General features: G+C 34.3%; 1 protein-coding gene and 1 pseudogene across 17 annotated transcripts in view; one reads left to right on the forward strand and one right to left on the reverse strand.

The window, feature by feature from the left end:
- The window catches only part of MIA2 (MIA SH3 domain ER export factor 2), a 95,173-nt gene that overhangs the window by 41,444 nt on the left and 36,083 nt on the right, over positions 1 to 17,646 (reverse strand). For 11 of the 17 annotated variants that reach the window (XM_040256708.1, XM_040256706.1, XM_040256717.1 and 8 more), the window contains 7 exons: positions 12,307 to 12,328; positions 12,131 to 12,219; positions 6,846 to 6,917; positions 5,332 to 5,358; positions 4,674 to 4,784; positions 3,959 to 4,030; positions 2,803 to 2,907 (listed from right to left, as the gene is read on the reverse strand). In XM_040256708.1, coding sequence (XP_040112642.1) covers positions 2,803 to 2,907; positions 3,959 to 4,030; positions 4,674 to 4,784; positions 5,332 to 5,358; positions 6,846 to 6,917; positions 12,131 to 12,219; positions 12,307 to 12,328 — 498 coding nt within the window. The remainder of the gene's footprint in view (positions 1 to 2,802; positions 2,908 to 3,958; positions 4,031 to 4,673; positions 4,785 to 5,331; positions 5,359 to 6,845; positions 6,918 to 12,130; positions 12,220 to 12,306; positions 12,329 to 17,646) is intronic. The other 6 variants (XM_040256709.1, XM_040256707.1, XM_040256721.1 and 3 more) reach the window with 1 other exon arrangement.
- On the forward strand, positions 13,066 to 14,834 carry LOC120875053 (annotated as a pseudogene).

The raw sequence follows: 17,646 nt of genomic DNA on the forward strand, positions 1-17,646 counted from the left end.
TGAGTCTGAGTGAACTTCAGGAGATGGTGATGGACAGGGAGGCCTGGCGTGCTGCGATTCATGGGGTCGCAAGAGTCAGACACGACTGAGCAACTGAACTGAACTGAACTGAAAAATAAATAAGAATTGAAGACTAAAACTTGGATTTGGTGACTGGCTGATCTTTAGTGAGTTACTAAGGAGACTGCATATATAGCAAGCAGTCTTACAAGGTTAAAGAAGGAATGTGTTAGAACATGGAGTCAGTGCATACAGAATAGTTTATTTCAAAAACTCTGATGACCAAAAGGAGTTAGATTAAAGCAGCGAGTAAGACAATCTAGATGAAATATTTTCAATGTACAGAAGGTCACTTTTGACTATATTGATAACACAGCAAAAGTAACACAGGATGTATTGATACCAGCCACTTTCACCTGAAATCTACTAAGATGACAGTAAAAAGGTTTAAGGGGGGGAAAAAGCATAAACCCACAAGGAAAAAGACAAAATGTGATGAAGAAAAGGATAGTTCCAGAAGTGGAAAGTGATGGAAGCATGGTAAAAGACCAGACAATTGAAATCTAAGGCAGAAGATGGTAGAGTCTAAAACTAGTGTTGACTTGATACAAACCAGGAAGGCTCATGATTTGGAGGTACAAGTACTAGCTTGTAAGTGGAATGAAAACAGAAGGACTACTCAAAAGTCTGTATGAAAACTAGTTAGAGAAAACCCCATGTTCTCCGCACACATACATATACAAACACTCTACTTCTCAGTCCATCCCTCTCTCCCTCTGTCTTTTCCATGCACAAACACATGCATGTGCATACACACTTACACACACATACACACATCTGGCAAAAGCCTGGAAGGTTATTCTCTGGAGAGCTAGAATCTGAAACTCTGGGACACCGGATCCAGGTAAAGGTGTGAGTAATAAGCTGTAAACATAATAGCATTAAGTGAAAACTGACTTTCTGAATAGTGAGATACCAGCCCTCCTTACCTCACTAAGCTGCTTACCTCAGTGTTCACAAACAACCCTATACCTCCCCAAACAGGAACTGTGGAGGATTCATCCCTGTGGAAAATGGTATTTGAATACCAACAACTGGGGACCCTCCAATGAAATACCCTAGCCAGATTACTGTGTAGAAAGGCCCACAAGAAGCTCACACAGGGCTTCCAACTAGATTTGGAGAGCCCTACTATTAAATAAACAGATACCCATGAATCACCAAACATCTGAAAAAAGAAACTCTTAGACAAAAGACATAGACTAAAGCAGAACACAAAGGAACTTGAAGGAAACAAGGCAACTCAGGAAAAATAAACATCAAAAAAGAGTGGGGAAAAAAAACATGACATCCTCAGCAAAGTAAGACATTGCATCCATGAAATCAGTAAAAAGCATAAGCAAAACAACAAAGAACTCTCACAAGTAGAAAATATCAGAGAACAAGTGAAAAAAGTTTCATAGTCATAAAGAAACCAAAACAGACATTTTCAAATAATTTCATACATCATACAAAATACACCCCAAATTGAATAAAATAATTCAAGTAAATTTCCCAGAACTGAATCAAGAGGAAGAGTTTCCAGACAGAGTGTAATCAACAAATATATAGAAAAAGACCCACACTAAGCCATATCATTGTGAAATTTCAGAGAACTGGAAATAATGAAAGATACTAAAATTTTCCACAGGGGAAAAGAGTAGGTAACAAAAAAGGTTCAGTAATCCAAACAGCACTTGACTTCTCACAAGTAAGTCTAGAAAATGAAGACAATAGAGCAATAATGTCAAAATTTCAAGGAAAAAAAAATTGCAACCCAGAACATATCCAACCAAAATGTTAATGGTATGAGAGAAGACATTCTAAGTCATGAAACTTCTTAAAAAGTTTCCTCCTATGCTTTTTCTCAGGAAGATAATCAAGGGAATTTACCATATAAAGCACGACATGACATAGGAAATAGAAGATCCAACACAGAAGAAAGGTAAGTCAAAGGACAGGGGTAGAGTGCAATCTCAGAACAGCAGAAATGTAGCAGACCTAGAGACCAAGTTCCTACTGAACTAGGAGGATGGCAGACCCAGAAAGTATTGCTTCAAGGGGAAAATGAAATTAGATTAACCAAAGCCTTTGCACACACAAACAAAATATTTACATAATCTCTAAAAGAGACATTTATGATTGAAATACAGATAAATTACAGATAGGTATAAAAGAAACAAGACAATTATTAACTCGATGGCAAATAGAAAGTTGAGTGAAACATAACACATAATCAGAGCACATCCTGTGACTCAGCTGTGAACGACGTTTAGAAAATTATAAATAATGTTATCATTTTAAAAATTTCCCACTGAAAATTCTAACTGTATTGGGAGAATAGGTAGAGAGGAAATATGTTTGGGTATGTGGCAGTGTCTACATATGTGAGGAAGTTACATCCTTACTATATCTGCCACCACAACCGCTTCTGCCTTTAGGCCCCTAGCTGCAATAACTCTCATAGCATTCTCCACTCTCCTACAATCTGGCTTTGAAGCTTTGTGCTAAATGCTATTTGCTATTATTATCCAAATGGTGAGTGTCCAGGCTTACTTTCACTCCTGGGGGAAGAGGGTTCCAGGAATATAGACCTTTGTATCCTATACAAAAGAGACACCATAGGATACAAAGGCGATTGCCCTGCTCTTGTGGTTTCTGGAAATAGCCCACTTTTGCCCCTAGCATGAGTCAGTCAGGAGTATGCCCAGAACGTTTATAATTATATACTCACAAGTTGAGGAGCCCCTTTACAGTACAAACCTGTTTCTGGCTTTCTTGAAGCTGAGAATTTTCACTCAAGGCATCTTTTATAGCTATCTTAAGTCGTTCTTCATTCATCTGAAATATTTTGAAGGTTGTTTTGGCCTAAGTAAAATACAACATAATGAGATTACAAGAATTAGTTTAACAGCCCTTTTTTATACACACTCCTTGAAACATGGAATTTTAAAGTTAAAAACGGGCCAATATTAATAGGAGAGGCAGCATACTATAGCAGAAAAAAGGCTGGCTTAAACTCAAGGTCTAGTCACTCGAGGTCTAGTTGCTCTGCCACTAACTTGCCACATGACTTTGGACAAATGATTTAACCTCTCATAACCTTCTATGTACTACCTGGCAACTTTAATTAACTTTCTATTGTCTCTCTTACTAGAACTCAAAATCCACAAGAGTCTTTCTGTTCATTTTGTTTACTAATATTAAGTGCTAATCACCTTCAACAGTGAACAGTATATATAGCTATGGCTCAATAAATATTATTCAATGAAAAACATGAACTTTCCTCAGATACTCTGTATTTTACAGCTGTATCTAGCGCTTCCCTGGTGGCTCAGTGGTAAAGAATCTGCCTGTCAATGCAAGAGACACAGGTTCAATTCCACATGTCAAGGAGCAACTAAGCCCGTTTGCTACAACTATTGAGCCTATACTCTAGAGCCCAAGAGCCACAACTACTGAGTCCACGTACGGCAACTTCTGAGCCTCATACACCCAGAACCTGTGCTCTCCAGCAAGAGAAGCCACTGCACCGAGAGGCCCTTGCATAGCTACTAGAGAATTAGCCCCCACTGTCCACATCTAGAGAAAAAGCCCGCACAGCAGCAAAGACAGCGCAGCCAAAAATAAATAAAAATTTTTTAAAACTACTCTTTAAAGTAGTTTAAAAATAAACTAAATTTTATTTAAAACTTTATACCTGTGGCAGATTCATGTTGATGTATGGCAAAACCAATACAATATTGTAAAGTAATTAGCCTCCAATTAAAATAAATAAATTTAAATTAAAAAATAATAAAATAAAACACATTTTTAAAAAACTATCTAAATTCTAATATTTAATTCTTTAATCATAAAAGTAATAGCAAAATGTAAATGATTTTTAAAGCAATAGCCCTATTAAAATAACTCAACTTACTTCAGCTACTTGTGATTTGAGGGACTTGGATTCATCTTCTAGGGACTGGATCCTTTTTGAAATGTCTGACATCTAAAAAGACAGTATCAATCAACAAGTATTTACTGAACTCCTCCAGTTTTCAAGATGCCATTTCTATTAAGTATATTATTAACCTAACACTTTTGCTCCAAAAGTGAGAATTCAGATTAAGAAAACTTCAAAGCTATATGCTTAAAGGGATTTTATATGAAAGTTATATAACAACAGTATTTCAACTCATCTTTAATATTTCTTAACATTTAAGTTATATATAAGAAGGCTACTAGCATTATATCTTACTAAATAATCTCACACACATTAAGATCATCCTTAAGATAGATTTTAAAATAAAGACAAATACAGGGAACTTTAAGTTCCTAAAATACTTTCAGAGTAATAAAAAACCAAAACCACTATGTATGTGATTATTCAACTTAAATGATTTATGTGAGCTATTCCATAGTGCAAATAGAAAATTTCTATAAGAATATGCAAGAAATATAACATAATAATGTTAACTCTAACAAATGAAAAGAGCTAGAGAATCCAGAAAATTTTATTCTCCACTTTATAGCCTTCTGTATTCTTTGGACTTTTTTCTTTTTACAGTGCATGTAATACTTTAACCGATATCGTATAATTTAACTCAATAACTTTCTTTTTCCTACATTCTCCTCAAACACAAAAGTCCTACCAACTCATCTTGCTTCAAATGTTTAGATTTCTCTTCCTTTAACTCTTTTTCTAGAATGAGTATTTCATCCTCAAGTTCAGATTTGGACCCAGTCAGCTTTTCACAGAATGCCTGAAAGAGGAAGAAAACTTTATAAGACAGTCATAGGAATATTTGCTGAAGATAAATCAGATGAATGTAATCAAATACACACACTATAAGTTAAATAAGTCTAGTTTATATATTTGTTCATAACACTGAAATAACAGCAATACTAGCAGGTGTTAGCAAACTTTTTCTATAAAGAGATAGTAAATATTTTAGGTTTGAAAGCCATGCAGTTTCTGTTCCAGCTAAAGTCATATATATATGTAGTGAGAAAGCAGAGACAACACATAAATGAATGAACATGGCTATGTTTCAATAAGATTTTATTTACAACAACAGGTAGAGAGCTCAGAGCCTAGTTTGCCAGCTTCTGCTCTAAAACATTATAAAAGAAGCAATGAGAAAAAGTCCAATTTCATATAATTCAATACATAAAATCAAAAATAAACTCAAAAGACAATCAAGATAATATTCTACACTGAATTAAGACATATTTTCTGTGGCCTTTTTAATTTTAAATGATTAGTTATTGGATTATCCATTTGGAATTTAAATACTGAAATAAACATACCTCTGATATTTGTGATCCTTCAACAAACTTGTTAAAAGAAAAATAAACCAAAAGAATCAAAGAACTTAATGCAGGCCAAAATAAAAGTTTAATAAATACATATTATATCATACTGGTTAAAAAGCATATTTACATATATTCATATATATAGTAAAAATATATATATGCATATATTTCCCCAAATTTGACTACCTGATTGTATGAGTTCTCTTACTTGAATCCAAATTACCCTGATATTTGGATTTTATCTATAGATTCAAACAGCAATTTTTGTAACTGTACCACATGATAGTTTATATTCAACTATGTTTGCCAATCTTGAAAATAAACACTGTGTTTCAAAAAACTACTAAAATTAGAGAAAAACTTCCAAAATATTCATTTTAAAGTAAAAATTCAATGCCTAAGAATAAATTGGTGTGCTTTATTTTATTCACAAGGTTGCAAAGCTTAAGTAAACATATTTGCTCTTCAGTTTTTGTTCTTTTGTCAGCATATTAAATTCCTTGTGAAATTCTATTTTATTCAATCTAATAAATTACAAATAAAATAAATAAATAAAATATAATAATTTCAACAAGTTCTTGAGAATATTAATCGGTAACATAAAGAAAACAAAAGGTTAAGAATTCAATTTTATTTGGAATTCAATTTATGACTTCCTTTGGACTCTACTAGGAAATTCTGATCCATATGCTTTGATGATTATAGATATCAGTGATGGAGAACACCAAGCTAAACTGAACACATATACCGAAGGTACAAAGTCCATCATTTTCTATTTTAATATTACTATGCTTTTTACAACACTTCCATCTCTAAATAGTAGCATGACACTCCTATTACAAACCCTTATCCGTCATAACTTCGCTAAATGACAGATTATCACACTTTGCTTCCTTATTATTAGCCAAATCAAACCTGGCTCAGGAGACCCAACTCTGTATTTCTTCCAAACTGCACACTCAGTGGCACAATGTTGCTACCTTGAAATTGGTCCTGGTAGGAGTATTTACACAACAGAACTCAGCAGGTATTACAGATAAAGGCTCCTACTTTTTAGATACCAGCACATCACTGTGTGTAACATTTTAGTCAGCTCCTAACTCTTTGATGAGGTAAAGGCAAGAACTGCCTCAACTTATATAATTATTATTTCAAACTATTCCTAAAGTTATGAAAGTGAATTCTATTTTTCCTTCCTGGAGCAAACTGAGCCAAAAAAAAGAATGATTATCTTAATACATTTCCCAGAAATGAAGAATTAAGAGCCTCTATATAACTCCAGATGACAGTCAACTGAATATGCTTCACTCAAAATAAATCAACAAAGGCTCAAAATTTTAAAATACCTTATGCTACTTATAACATTTTATTTCTTATATTTAACTTAAATTTCTTTAAGTTTTAATATCCAAGAAACGTGAGTTTTGAGAAGATACATGACTTTTAAAGTTTATGTCATTTAGAAAGAACCTTTCCTTTAACTTTTATAAGTATCTATTTGTTCTTACCTCCAAACATTGTGCTTCTGTTGACTCCTTCTCATAGCTGGCATCCTTTAAAGATGACTCTAAGCTTTCATACTGAAAGAAAGCAACAGTATAAGTAAAAGTACTATAAATTTTATTACAAACTATACCTGCCCCCTGACCCACCAATTCCATGAAAAGCAACACTAAAACCTCACTGCAGAAAGACAGCATCATCCACAGCTTCAAATTTACCACAATAATTTATATTATAATGTTATTGATACTCAACATGGAAAAATCCGGCATTCAAGAAAACAAGATCTGAGTGAGAATGAAGAGAAAAAATGAACAAGAGAAAAAGACAATCTTAGAGGGTTCAAGTAATAGAGTTCTCCTTCAGACAACAAAATAAGTAAGCTTAATATATAAGAGGAACTAAAAGACAATCATTGAGCCAAAGAAAAAGAACTACAAAAAGAGCCACACAACCTTTAGAACCAAAAAAGGCAACAGATGAAATTAAGAAGGTTTAAAAGGTGATTGGGCATAGGTGACGGAGAAGGCAATGGCACCCCACTCCAGTACTCTTGCCTGGAAAATCCCATGGACGGAGGAGCCTGGTGGGCTGCAGTCCATGGGGTCACTAAGAATCAGACACGACTGAGCAACTTCACTTTCACTTTTCACTTTCATGCATTGGAGAAGGAAAAGGCAACCCACTCCAGTGTTCTTGCCTGGAGAATCCCAGGGACGGGGGAGCCTGGTGGGCTGCCGTCTATGGGGTCACACAGAGTCTGACATGACTGAAGCAACTTAGCAGCAGCAGCAGCAGGCATAGGTGAAGACAATCAGTAAGATGGAAGCTAGATCAGAAGAAAATATCCAGACTGAAGTGTGAACAAAAAGATAAGATCCAGAAAAGAACATAAGAGATATGTGGGATATAGTAAAAAGCTAAAATACAAGTATCTGGAATCCCAGCAAGAGAAGAAAAAAGGGCAAAAACAGTATTTGAAAAAGTTATGATCAAGAGAATTCCAAAACAAATAAGACATTAAGCCACAGATTCTGGAACACCATGAAGCCCAGGGATGAATAACAGAAGACACCATATCCATATAGCCAGTAACACTGTTGAAAATCAAAGAGAAAATCATAAAAAGGCACAGTTTCTTATAAAGTTATACACTTCCTGCCATATGATCCACCAATTCTAAGATACTTACAAAAGAGAAATAAAAACATATACCCACACACAAAAAAAGGTAAAATGATCATAGCAACATTTTTCATAATAGCCAAAAGATGGAAATAACCACATTCAGAGGTAAACGGATAAAAGAAAATGTGGTAATGTTGCTATAATGCAAATTTACTTTCAAGTTAAAAAAAAAAAAAACTACTATATGCAACATAGTGAATCTCAAAAATAAAATGCTACCGGAAAAAAAACCAGACACAAAAAAGTATGATTTCATTTACAGAAACTCTAAAACAGACAAAAACTAATTTATGGAGATAGAAATATAAACAGTGGTTGCTGGCAGGGGTATGGGACTGAATGAAAATGAGGACAAGGGAAATACAAAGGTGATAGAAATGTTTTATGTATTAATGAGGGAGGTAGATTCCTGGGTGAATACACCTGTGAAAATAAAAAGAACTGCATATTTAAGAATGTCCATTTAACTACTGAAAACCATACTTCAAGTTTTGAAATTGAAAGAGAAAAATAATTCAAAAAAAGACATAACACCAAATTTCAATAAAACTTATAGCTGACTTTGACCCACAAACAACATGCCAAGAAAAAAAAGTAAAATGAGGTGTCCCCAAAGTGCTTAAAGAAAATAACTGCCAACTCAGACTTCTATAAAGAACATTATACAAAACAGAGAAATAAAGACATGGTCAGACAAAAACTAAGAGTTATCGACAGTATATTACAGAAAAAAAGAACAGGAGGTCCTTCTATTCTTTAAGAGGAAAAAAAATCACCTCAGAGGGAAGCTGGAAAGGAAGGGAAGAATGAAAAGTAATGGAAAGAATAAATGTGTGGATAAATCCAAATGAATCTTGACTGTCTCAAAGAATAATAAAGTTATTTGGGGGTTTATATAAACATAAAGGCAAAATATAATAGATAAAAGGGGGCAAGTGAAATTAAAGCATTCTAAGATCTTTGCACTATTCATTAAGCAGCATTATGACAGCATAAATTTATATTAGAACTCAATAATTTAAAAATATACACTACAATCTCAAACATAACCATTAAAAAAATAAAATCCATAACTAACAAACCCACTGATGTAGAAAATATTGAATTAGTTAAAAACTGTTTCAACCCAAAAATAAAAAAATAGAAGAGAAAAAGGCTTGTGGGACAGATGGGTCAAATAGAAAAATAGTTAAGATGGTAGATTTGACCCCTAATAAATTAGAAATTATACTAAATGCAAATGAACTAAATAGTCTAAATAAAAAGATTTTTTAGACTAATTAAAAAAAAAAACCTATCTGTATGATGTTCAAATCACTAGCTATGAGGGAAATGTACATTAAAACCTCACTGAACAACACTATAAGTCAACCATACTTCAATAAAATTTAAAAAAACAAACACCTCATTGAGACAACACTTCACATCTGTTAGGATGGCTATAATCAAAAAGACATAATAACAAGTGTTGGGAAAGATGTGGAGAAAATGGAACACTCACAACCTGCTGGTGGAAATATAAACTAGCACGGCCACTGTGAAACACAATATGGCAGTTCTTCAAAAAGTGAAATATAGATCCAACAATTCTACTCCAAGGTATATACCCAAAATAACTTAAAATGCATATTCACACAAAAATTTGTACAAGAATGTCCACACAGCATCATTTATAACAGCCAAAAAGTACAATAACCCAAACGACCATCAACTGAAAAATGGATATGTCAATTGTGGTAAGGAATATTATTTGGCAAAAAAAGATATATATAGTATTGATATTTGCTACAACATGGATGAGTCTTGAAAACATTATGTTAGGTTTAAAAAGCTATTCACAACGAAGCACATGTTATATATATTATTCCATTTACGTGAAACGGAATCCAGAGTGGGCAAGTTTATAGAAATAGAAAGTGGGTAAGTTGTCTAGGGCTTGGGAATAGGGGAGATTGGGTGAAGGGTGACAGCTAAGAGGTGCAGGGTTCCTTTAGGGTGTACAAAGTATGTTCAAAAACATTTTGTTTTTGTGTTTTGTTTTGTTTAGTAAATAAACTAAAAGTATACTAAATATACTAAAGTATACTAAAATATACTAATTATATAAATATTCATTTGTACAATTTAAATGGGTGAACAGTATAGTATGTGAATTATATCCCAACAGAGCTGTTTAAAAAACTACTATAATAGTTTCAAAACCCTCAGATACCAGGGAATAAATCTAAAAAAAGATGTGCAAGACCTCAACACATAAATATATAAACAACACTGAGAATTTTAAAAAGACATAATTAGAGGGATATACCATTGTCCATCGATAAATACTCAACACTGTAAAAATGTAAATTCTTTTCAAATTAATCTATATAGTCAATGTAATCCCAAATTCCTAGGAGGCTATGTGCATGTGTAAACTGATGAAGTGATCGAAAATTTATATGAAAAGACACAATCTCGAAAAACAAGTCTGGCAATTTACACTGTCAGATACCAAGACGAGCTAGGTAGCTTTTAAAAAGCATGGTATTGGTGCAAAGATATATACATATATGCTGCTGCTGCTGCTAAGTTGCTTCAGTCGTGTCCGACTCTGTGCAACCCCAGAGACAGCAGCCCACCAGGCTCCCCCGTCCCTGGGATTCTCCAGGCAAGAATACAGGAGTGGGTTGCCATTTCCTTCTCCAATGCATGAAAGTGAAAAGTGAAAGTGAAGTCGTTCAGTTGTTGTCCGACTCCTAGCGACCCCATGGACTGCAGCCCACCAGGCTCCTCCATCCATGGGATTTTCCAGGCAAGAGGACTGGAGTGGAGTGCCATTGCCTTCTCCAATATACATATATGTGTGTGTATATATATAAAATAGACCAACAGAACAGAAAATACTATAAAAACAGACTCAGATACACACAGTCGCAAGATTTAAGACAACAACACTATAGAACAAAGGGGAAAGACGGCCTTTTAATCAATGGTACTGGTATATTCAGCAGCCATATGAAAAATATGAAATACTAACCACCAAATCATACATCACAGACGCAATTCTAGATGGGTTAGAGACTGATTAATTTGGGGCTGAACTGAGTTTCGCCTCAATATGTGTTTGTTGAAGGCCCAATACCTCAAAATGTGACTGTATTTGAAGACAAGCCTTTCAAAGGGCATTAAGTTAAAATAAGCCCGTTGTATTAAGATAGGCTCGCATCCAGTCTGACTGGTACCCTTACAAGAGGAGGAAATTTGGACACAAAGAGACATCAGAAACGCACACCTGCACAGAGAAAAGACAATGTGAGAAGAGACTAAGAGGCTGGCGGTTATGTCAAGATGACAGGCCTCAGCACAAACCAAACCAGTCATGACCTTGATCCTGGACTTTGAACCTCCAGAACCGTACAAAACTTAATTTCTGTGTAAGTCATCCAGTCTGTGGTATTGTGTTATAACAGTCTTATCAAACTAATAAAAAGACTAAGTAAGAAAAGTTAAAAATAGTTTCTGAAAGATAACACAGATGAATATCTTCATATTCTTGAGTAGGCCAAAAAAAAAAAACTTTAAGTAGGAAACAAACAGCAGTCATCATAAAGAAAAGATTGACAAATTATAGACTGTTACAAATAAGAACTTCTGCTTACCAAGACACCACTTGAAATATAAAGGCAAACCATAGAGTAGAAGATATTTCTAATACATGTATCTGACAAAGGACTTGTATCCAAAATATAGGAAAATATATATATATCAAAAGGAAAAAGATAACCAAAGATTTTCAAAAGATAAAAAATAATTTTTAAAATGTGAAAAAAAATGAACTAGGCAAGATGAAACAAAAAGGATATATCCAAATGGTTAATAAAACATCAAAGGGTGCTCAACCTCATCGGTCAGGGAAACAAAAACTGAAATCACAATGAGACATCACTATGCATCAACCACAATGGTTACAATTTAGACTGGTTATATGAAAGCAACTGAACTCTCATACTTTGCAAACAAAGCATTAATAATCTTAAACTTACACAGAAATATCTGCACTGTAAAGTAAGGATCCTAGAGGATCCTAACGTGAATGTCAACATTTTCAAAAATGTCTTACCTCCTTTTGAACAATGCTAAATTTTTCAAGCAGTTTACATTTTTCTTCAATCAGCGTAGAAAGTTCTACAGCAAGCTTTTTCTCTCTCCCTAAAAAAGAGTTAATGTTATCATGTTTTTAAGTTTATTTAATTACAAACAACAATGATGTGATTTAAAATAGAAAAAAGAGCTTACCCACATAAATCCGGCTTCTAACCTGAAACAAATTTTTAACAAAAATTACATTAAAACAAACATACATTCAGGCAAATATAATTTATTTAACTGCTACTGACAACTTAAAGTGTTTCTTATTACTTTTAGTATAAATGTAAGCTAGCCAAAAAGTGTTCTATTTCCATTGAGAAAATAATACTACATATTAAAGTCCCCCCATTGAAGATTCACATTATTTATTAGCATAATAAAGGCTCTGAAATAACTCTACCTTAAAAATACCTGTTTCATTTCATTTAGCCCACTGCTCCTCAAACATATTTGACCCCAAAACAAACTACTTAAAGAAGCCCCTATCATCTCCCCTAGTACTAATATCTAAAATAACACAATTTGAAAAATGTTACCATGGGGCCATGGATCTGCTGACTATAAAGTAAAAAAACTTTTTTCTTCTTTAACCTCTCTTTCAAACAATAAAGGGAAAATTTCAATTTATAAGAGGGTCAGGCTTAGGACTGAAAAACAATGGGGACATGCCTGCTCCCCCTTCACTGCCCAAATGGCCCACAAGGGCCAGAATAAACAAGTGCTGCCGCTGCTGCTGCTGCTGCTAAGTCGCTTCAGTCGTGTCCAACTCTGTGCGACCCCACAGACAGCAGCCCACCAGGCTCCCCCTCCCTGGGATACTCAAGGCAATACTGGAGTGGGTTGCCACTTCAGTACTGAGAAAAAAAAGCAATGGGGACTTAGATAATCTACACAAGATATACAGGAATAAAATTAAATGAAACAAGATTTAAAAGTCAAGGTACAGTATAATTAGTTAGATGAGGAACAACTAGTGAACTGAAACAGATTCAGAAACTATCTCAAAAAGTGACAGGAGGAGGAGGAGACGGCAGCGACGAATCTCTTATAAATGATGCCGAAGCAGGACCCGAAGCCTAAATTCCAGGAGGTGAGAGAGTGCTGTGCTTTCATGGGCCTCTTCTTTATGAAGCAAAGTGTGTAAAAGTTGCCATAAAGGATAAACAAGTAAAATACTTTATACATTACAGTGGTTGGAATAAAAATTGGGGTGCCTGGGTTCCAGAAAGCAGAGTACTCAAGTATGTGGATACCAATCTGCAGAAACAACTAGAACTTCAAAAAAGCCAATCAGAAGCAGTATGCAGAGGGGAAGATGTGAGGGGCTGCCCCTGGAAAGAAGACTGCTGGGCTGCAGCAGAAAAACGCTGAAGTGAAAACAAAAAGAAACAAACAGAAGAGACCTGGAAATGGAGATGGTGGCAGCATCGGGGAGACACCTCAGCCTCCCTGCAAGAAAAGGGCTCGAGTAGATCCTACTGCTGAAAACCAGGAAACATTCATGAGCAGAGCTGAAGTTAAAGATTCCTCAAGAACTGAAACCATGGCTTGTTGATGACTGGGACTTAATTACCCAGCAAAAACAGCTCTTTTATCTTCCTGCCAAGAAGAATGTGGATTCCATTCTAGAGGATTATGCAAAAGACAAGAAATCTCGAGGAAACACAGATCAGATAATAAGGAGTATGCAGTCAATGAGGTTGTGGCTGGGAAAAAGGAGTACTTCTGTGTGATGCTGGGCACTCAACTGCTTTACAAATTTGAGAGGCCATGGTACGCTGAGATCCTTGCAGACCACCCTGATCCACCCAGGTGTACAGAGCGCCATATCTCCTGAGACTGTAAGAATTGGAGCAATGTTGGCCTATACACCTCTGGATGAGAAGAGCCTTGCTTTATTACTGAATTATCTTCACAATTTCCTAAAATATCTGGCAAGGAACTCTACAATTCTGTTTAGTGCCAGCGATTATGAAGTCGCTCCCCGGAGTACCATCGGAAAGCCGTGTGAGGCACCTGCACCCACTCACATTTGATCTCTATGAACACCTTTTTGTTTCTTAGTCCTTCCCTTGTACAAACAATGTACTTTGGAAATGTTCGTGCATAACAAAATTGAGGTTTGTTTTCTGTTTGATTTTAAACAGAGAAAATAAAAGGAGTTATAGCTCCTTTTTTCTTTCCTTTTTTTCATTTCAAAGTTGCTGCCAGTGTATTCAGTGATGGATAACAGAGAGACATACTGTAGAGTGTTTTATTGCTTAGTTGACAAAGCTGCTTTTGAACACTGGTGGTTTCTATTCCTTTGACACTACGTACTTTTATAATATGTGTTAATGCCATATGACACAATGCTCTGATTCCTAGTGCCAAAGGCTCAATTCAGTGTACATAACTGAAAACATTCATCCATTTGTGCTCCCCTTTTTTTTTATGGTGCTTAAAGAGCCCCTCCTTTGTGAGTAATCCATCCATATTGTTCTTTAGGCATTTTATCTTTGCTCAATTGCTGAAGAACGGTGGCTTGTTTCATGGTTTTTGTATTTGTGTCTAATGCACGTTTTAACATGATAGACTCAATGCATTGTGTAGCTACAGTTTTCTGGAAAAGTTAATCTTTTAGAAATTGTTTTTCAGATCTTCAATAAATTTTTTCTTTAAAATTAAAAAAAAAAGTAACAGTAAACCATTAAAAAAAATGGAGAAAAAATTGTTAAAGAAATAGGGAAGTAAGAAGAGCCAACATCTTAAATAGCAATAGTCCCAAAGAGAAAAAAAAATCCATGTAAAATGCAGAAAAAACTTCTCAGAATTAAAAAATATAAAAGATTTCATATTTAAATATTTAAGATAATTCAACGAAGAAATAAGAAAACAGTCAAGCCTAAACAAATTATATTGAAATAAGGATATCAAAAGCCTCTTACAAATGAATAAGAATCACACTGACAAGAGACCTTTCAATAAGTAACATTAGATATAAAAAGACAAGGAAGTAAAGGATTTTAAAGTACTAACAGGATGAAACTTTAGACCCAGAATGCTTAAATCAAACAAATTGCTGTTCCAGCATAAGGACTTAATTCAAACGTCCTCAAGCATACAAAAGTTTTACCATACAAAGACCAATACTAAACATAATATAGAAAGAAGTATCCAAATATGAGACGAATTAAATCCAGGAGACCCTACAAGAGATATGTCAATTATTGATGATCAAATATCTTGGTAATATTTATTGTTGTCTTCAGGGATGGAGAAGGGGTGGAGAAGAAAGTAAAAAAGAAAGGAGAAATATTTTTAGAACTAAAATTCTAGATTACACCAACATGAAAGTAGTTTGGAAAGTGAAAGAGGCCAAGGGATGTGAGAGTATGCCAAATAAGGTTCTTGTCTTCTCACTAGGAAATTTTACTTTATGAATGCAGAAAGAACTGAAAAGAAATATACAAAAAGTGGAATAAATTAATAAAGTATGCTAGGAGAAAGTGGTCCAAATACATCAGTAATCAATAATCATAACGTAGATACAGTAAATTCAGTGAAAACACAGAGATTTTTGGATTAAATATTTTAAAAAATTCATACAGAACTGAATCACCTTGCTGTATGCCTGAAATTAACACAACGTAGTAAATCAACTATACTCCAATAAAATAGAGAAATCCATAGAGTACATACATTAAGTAAAAGACCACAGAAAGACTGGAAAATATAAGGATGGAAAAAGACACAATAAATATTACCAAAGAGAAAATTGGTCTAGCTGTATTAACATCAGATAAGAAACTTTAAGACAAAAGCATCAGTAGAGTTATAGAGGGTCACTAAATATTGACTAAACAGTTAACCCACCAAGAAGAGATATAGCAATTCTAAACATATATCCACCTAACACAATATTCTCAAAGTATGTAAAGAAAGAATTGAAAAAACTATAGAAAGTAACTGATAAATCCATCATGACAGTGGAATTCAGCCAACTTCTCTCTATTCTTGATAATGAAGGAAACAACAACAAAAAGAGCAAGAATATGTGATACATGAATTATCATATTAGTCAGTTAGCAAGACTGACCTAATAATGGACGGATATGGAATGATACCCATGTATTTGTTTTCAATACTACTCAGTGCAATAGGAAAAAGAGCACAGAAAAGGTCTACATCCACATGGCACTCTCATACAGCATGGCAGAAAAATGGGAAAAGGAAAGACTATTCACTAAACAAACCTGGGAAAAAGGTTATTTGGCAGGTAGGGTGAGGAGCATGGGGAATTACAGACTCGCTACCCTACACCAACCAGAAAATTAACTCAAAATGGATCAAGCACTTCTGTGCTAAATGGAAATTGTTTTCATTAAGAATTTCTACTCATCAGAAAACATCTTAAGAACAATGAAAAGATGTTTCATACTGGGACATCTGTAATAGACATAATCGACAAGGATATCATCAAGAATACATAAGGAGGGGATGGGAAGAAGGCTGAAGAGGGAGAAGATATATGTATACTTATAGCTGATTCACTTTGCTATACAGCAGAAACCAACACAACAGTGTAAAGCAATCAAACTCCAATTTAAAAAAATTTTTTGAAGAATACATAAGAAATTCCTACAAATAAAAAGGAAAAGAACAAACTACTCAAAAGAAAAAGGGGCATAAGATACAAACAAAATATTTCCCTGAAGAACAAATACATATGGCCAGTAAATAAAGTTTTCAATCTCCTTAGTGATCAAAGAATACATCAGAACCATGGTAAGATACCATTCAAATGGCAAAAATAAAGAATTTCAATGATAATAACTGTTGGAGAGGACAGAGATCAAATGGATCTCTAGGACCTCTTATATATTGCTGTTGGGAGTATAAACTGGTACAGACAACTTATATATTGCTGTTGGGAGTATAAACTGGTACAGCATTATCTTTTAAAAGTAGAACCTCCAGCATGCACTAAACCAAGTAAATCTCAGACCCAGTATATTCCCAAGAGAAACTTACAAATACACAACAGGAGACAAGTATAAGAATTTACACAGCAGCGTGATTTGTAATAGAAAAAACCTGGAAACAACTCAAAGGCCCAAGACCATAAAAAATATAAATTAACTATAGTATATTCTCTCGATGTAATATTAAAACAATCAAAATGAGCCAAAAATATGGATGAATCTTAGCAAAATAAGATGGAGTAAAAAGTTCCAAAACATGATATTTGGCATGAAGCAAATATATTAAGCAAAATTACTAAACTTCTGAAGGATATATGGCAAAATTACTATACTTCTGAAGGATATATGCCAAAATTACTATACTTCTGAAGGATATATTATTTAATAGATATGACCAAAAATAAATTTTTTTGAGGCATTGGAATATCAACACAGGATCTTGAACAGGATTACCTCTACTTCAGGGAGGCAGGGGGATGAAATGAGGAGGATCATCTAAATATAAGTGACAGTCAACATCTTT

Source organism: Oryx dammah, unplaced genomic scaffold (assembly GCF_014754425.2).
Source record: "Oryx dammah isolate SB20612 unplaced genomic scaffold, SCBI_Odam_1.1 HiC_scaffold_16, whole genome shotgun sequence".
NCBI lineage: Eukaryota > Metazoa > Chordata > Mammalia > Artiodactyla > Bovidae > Oryx > Oryx dammah.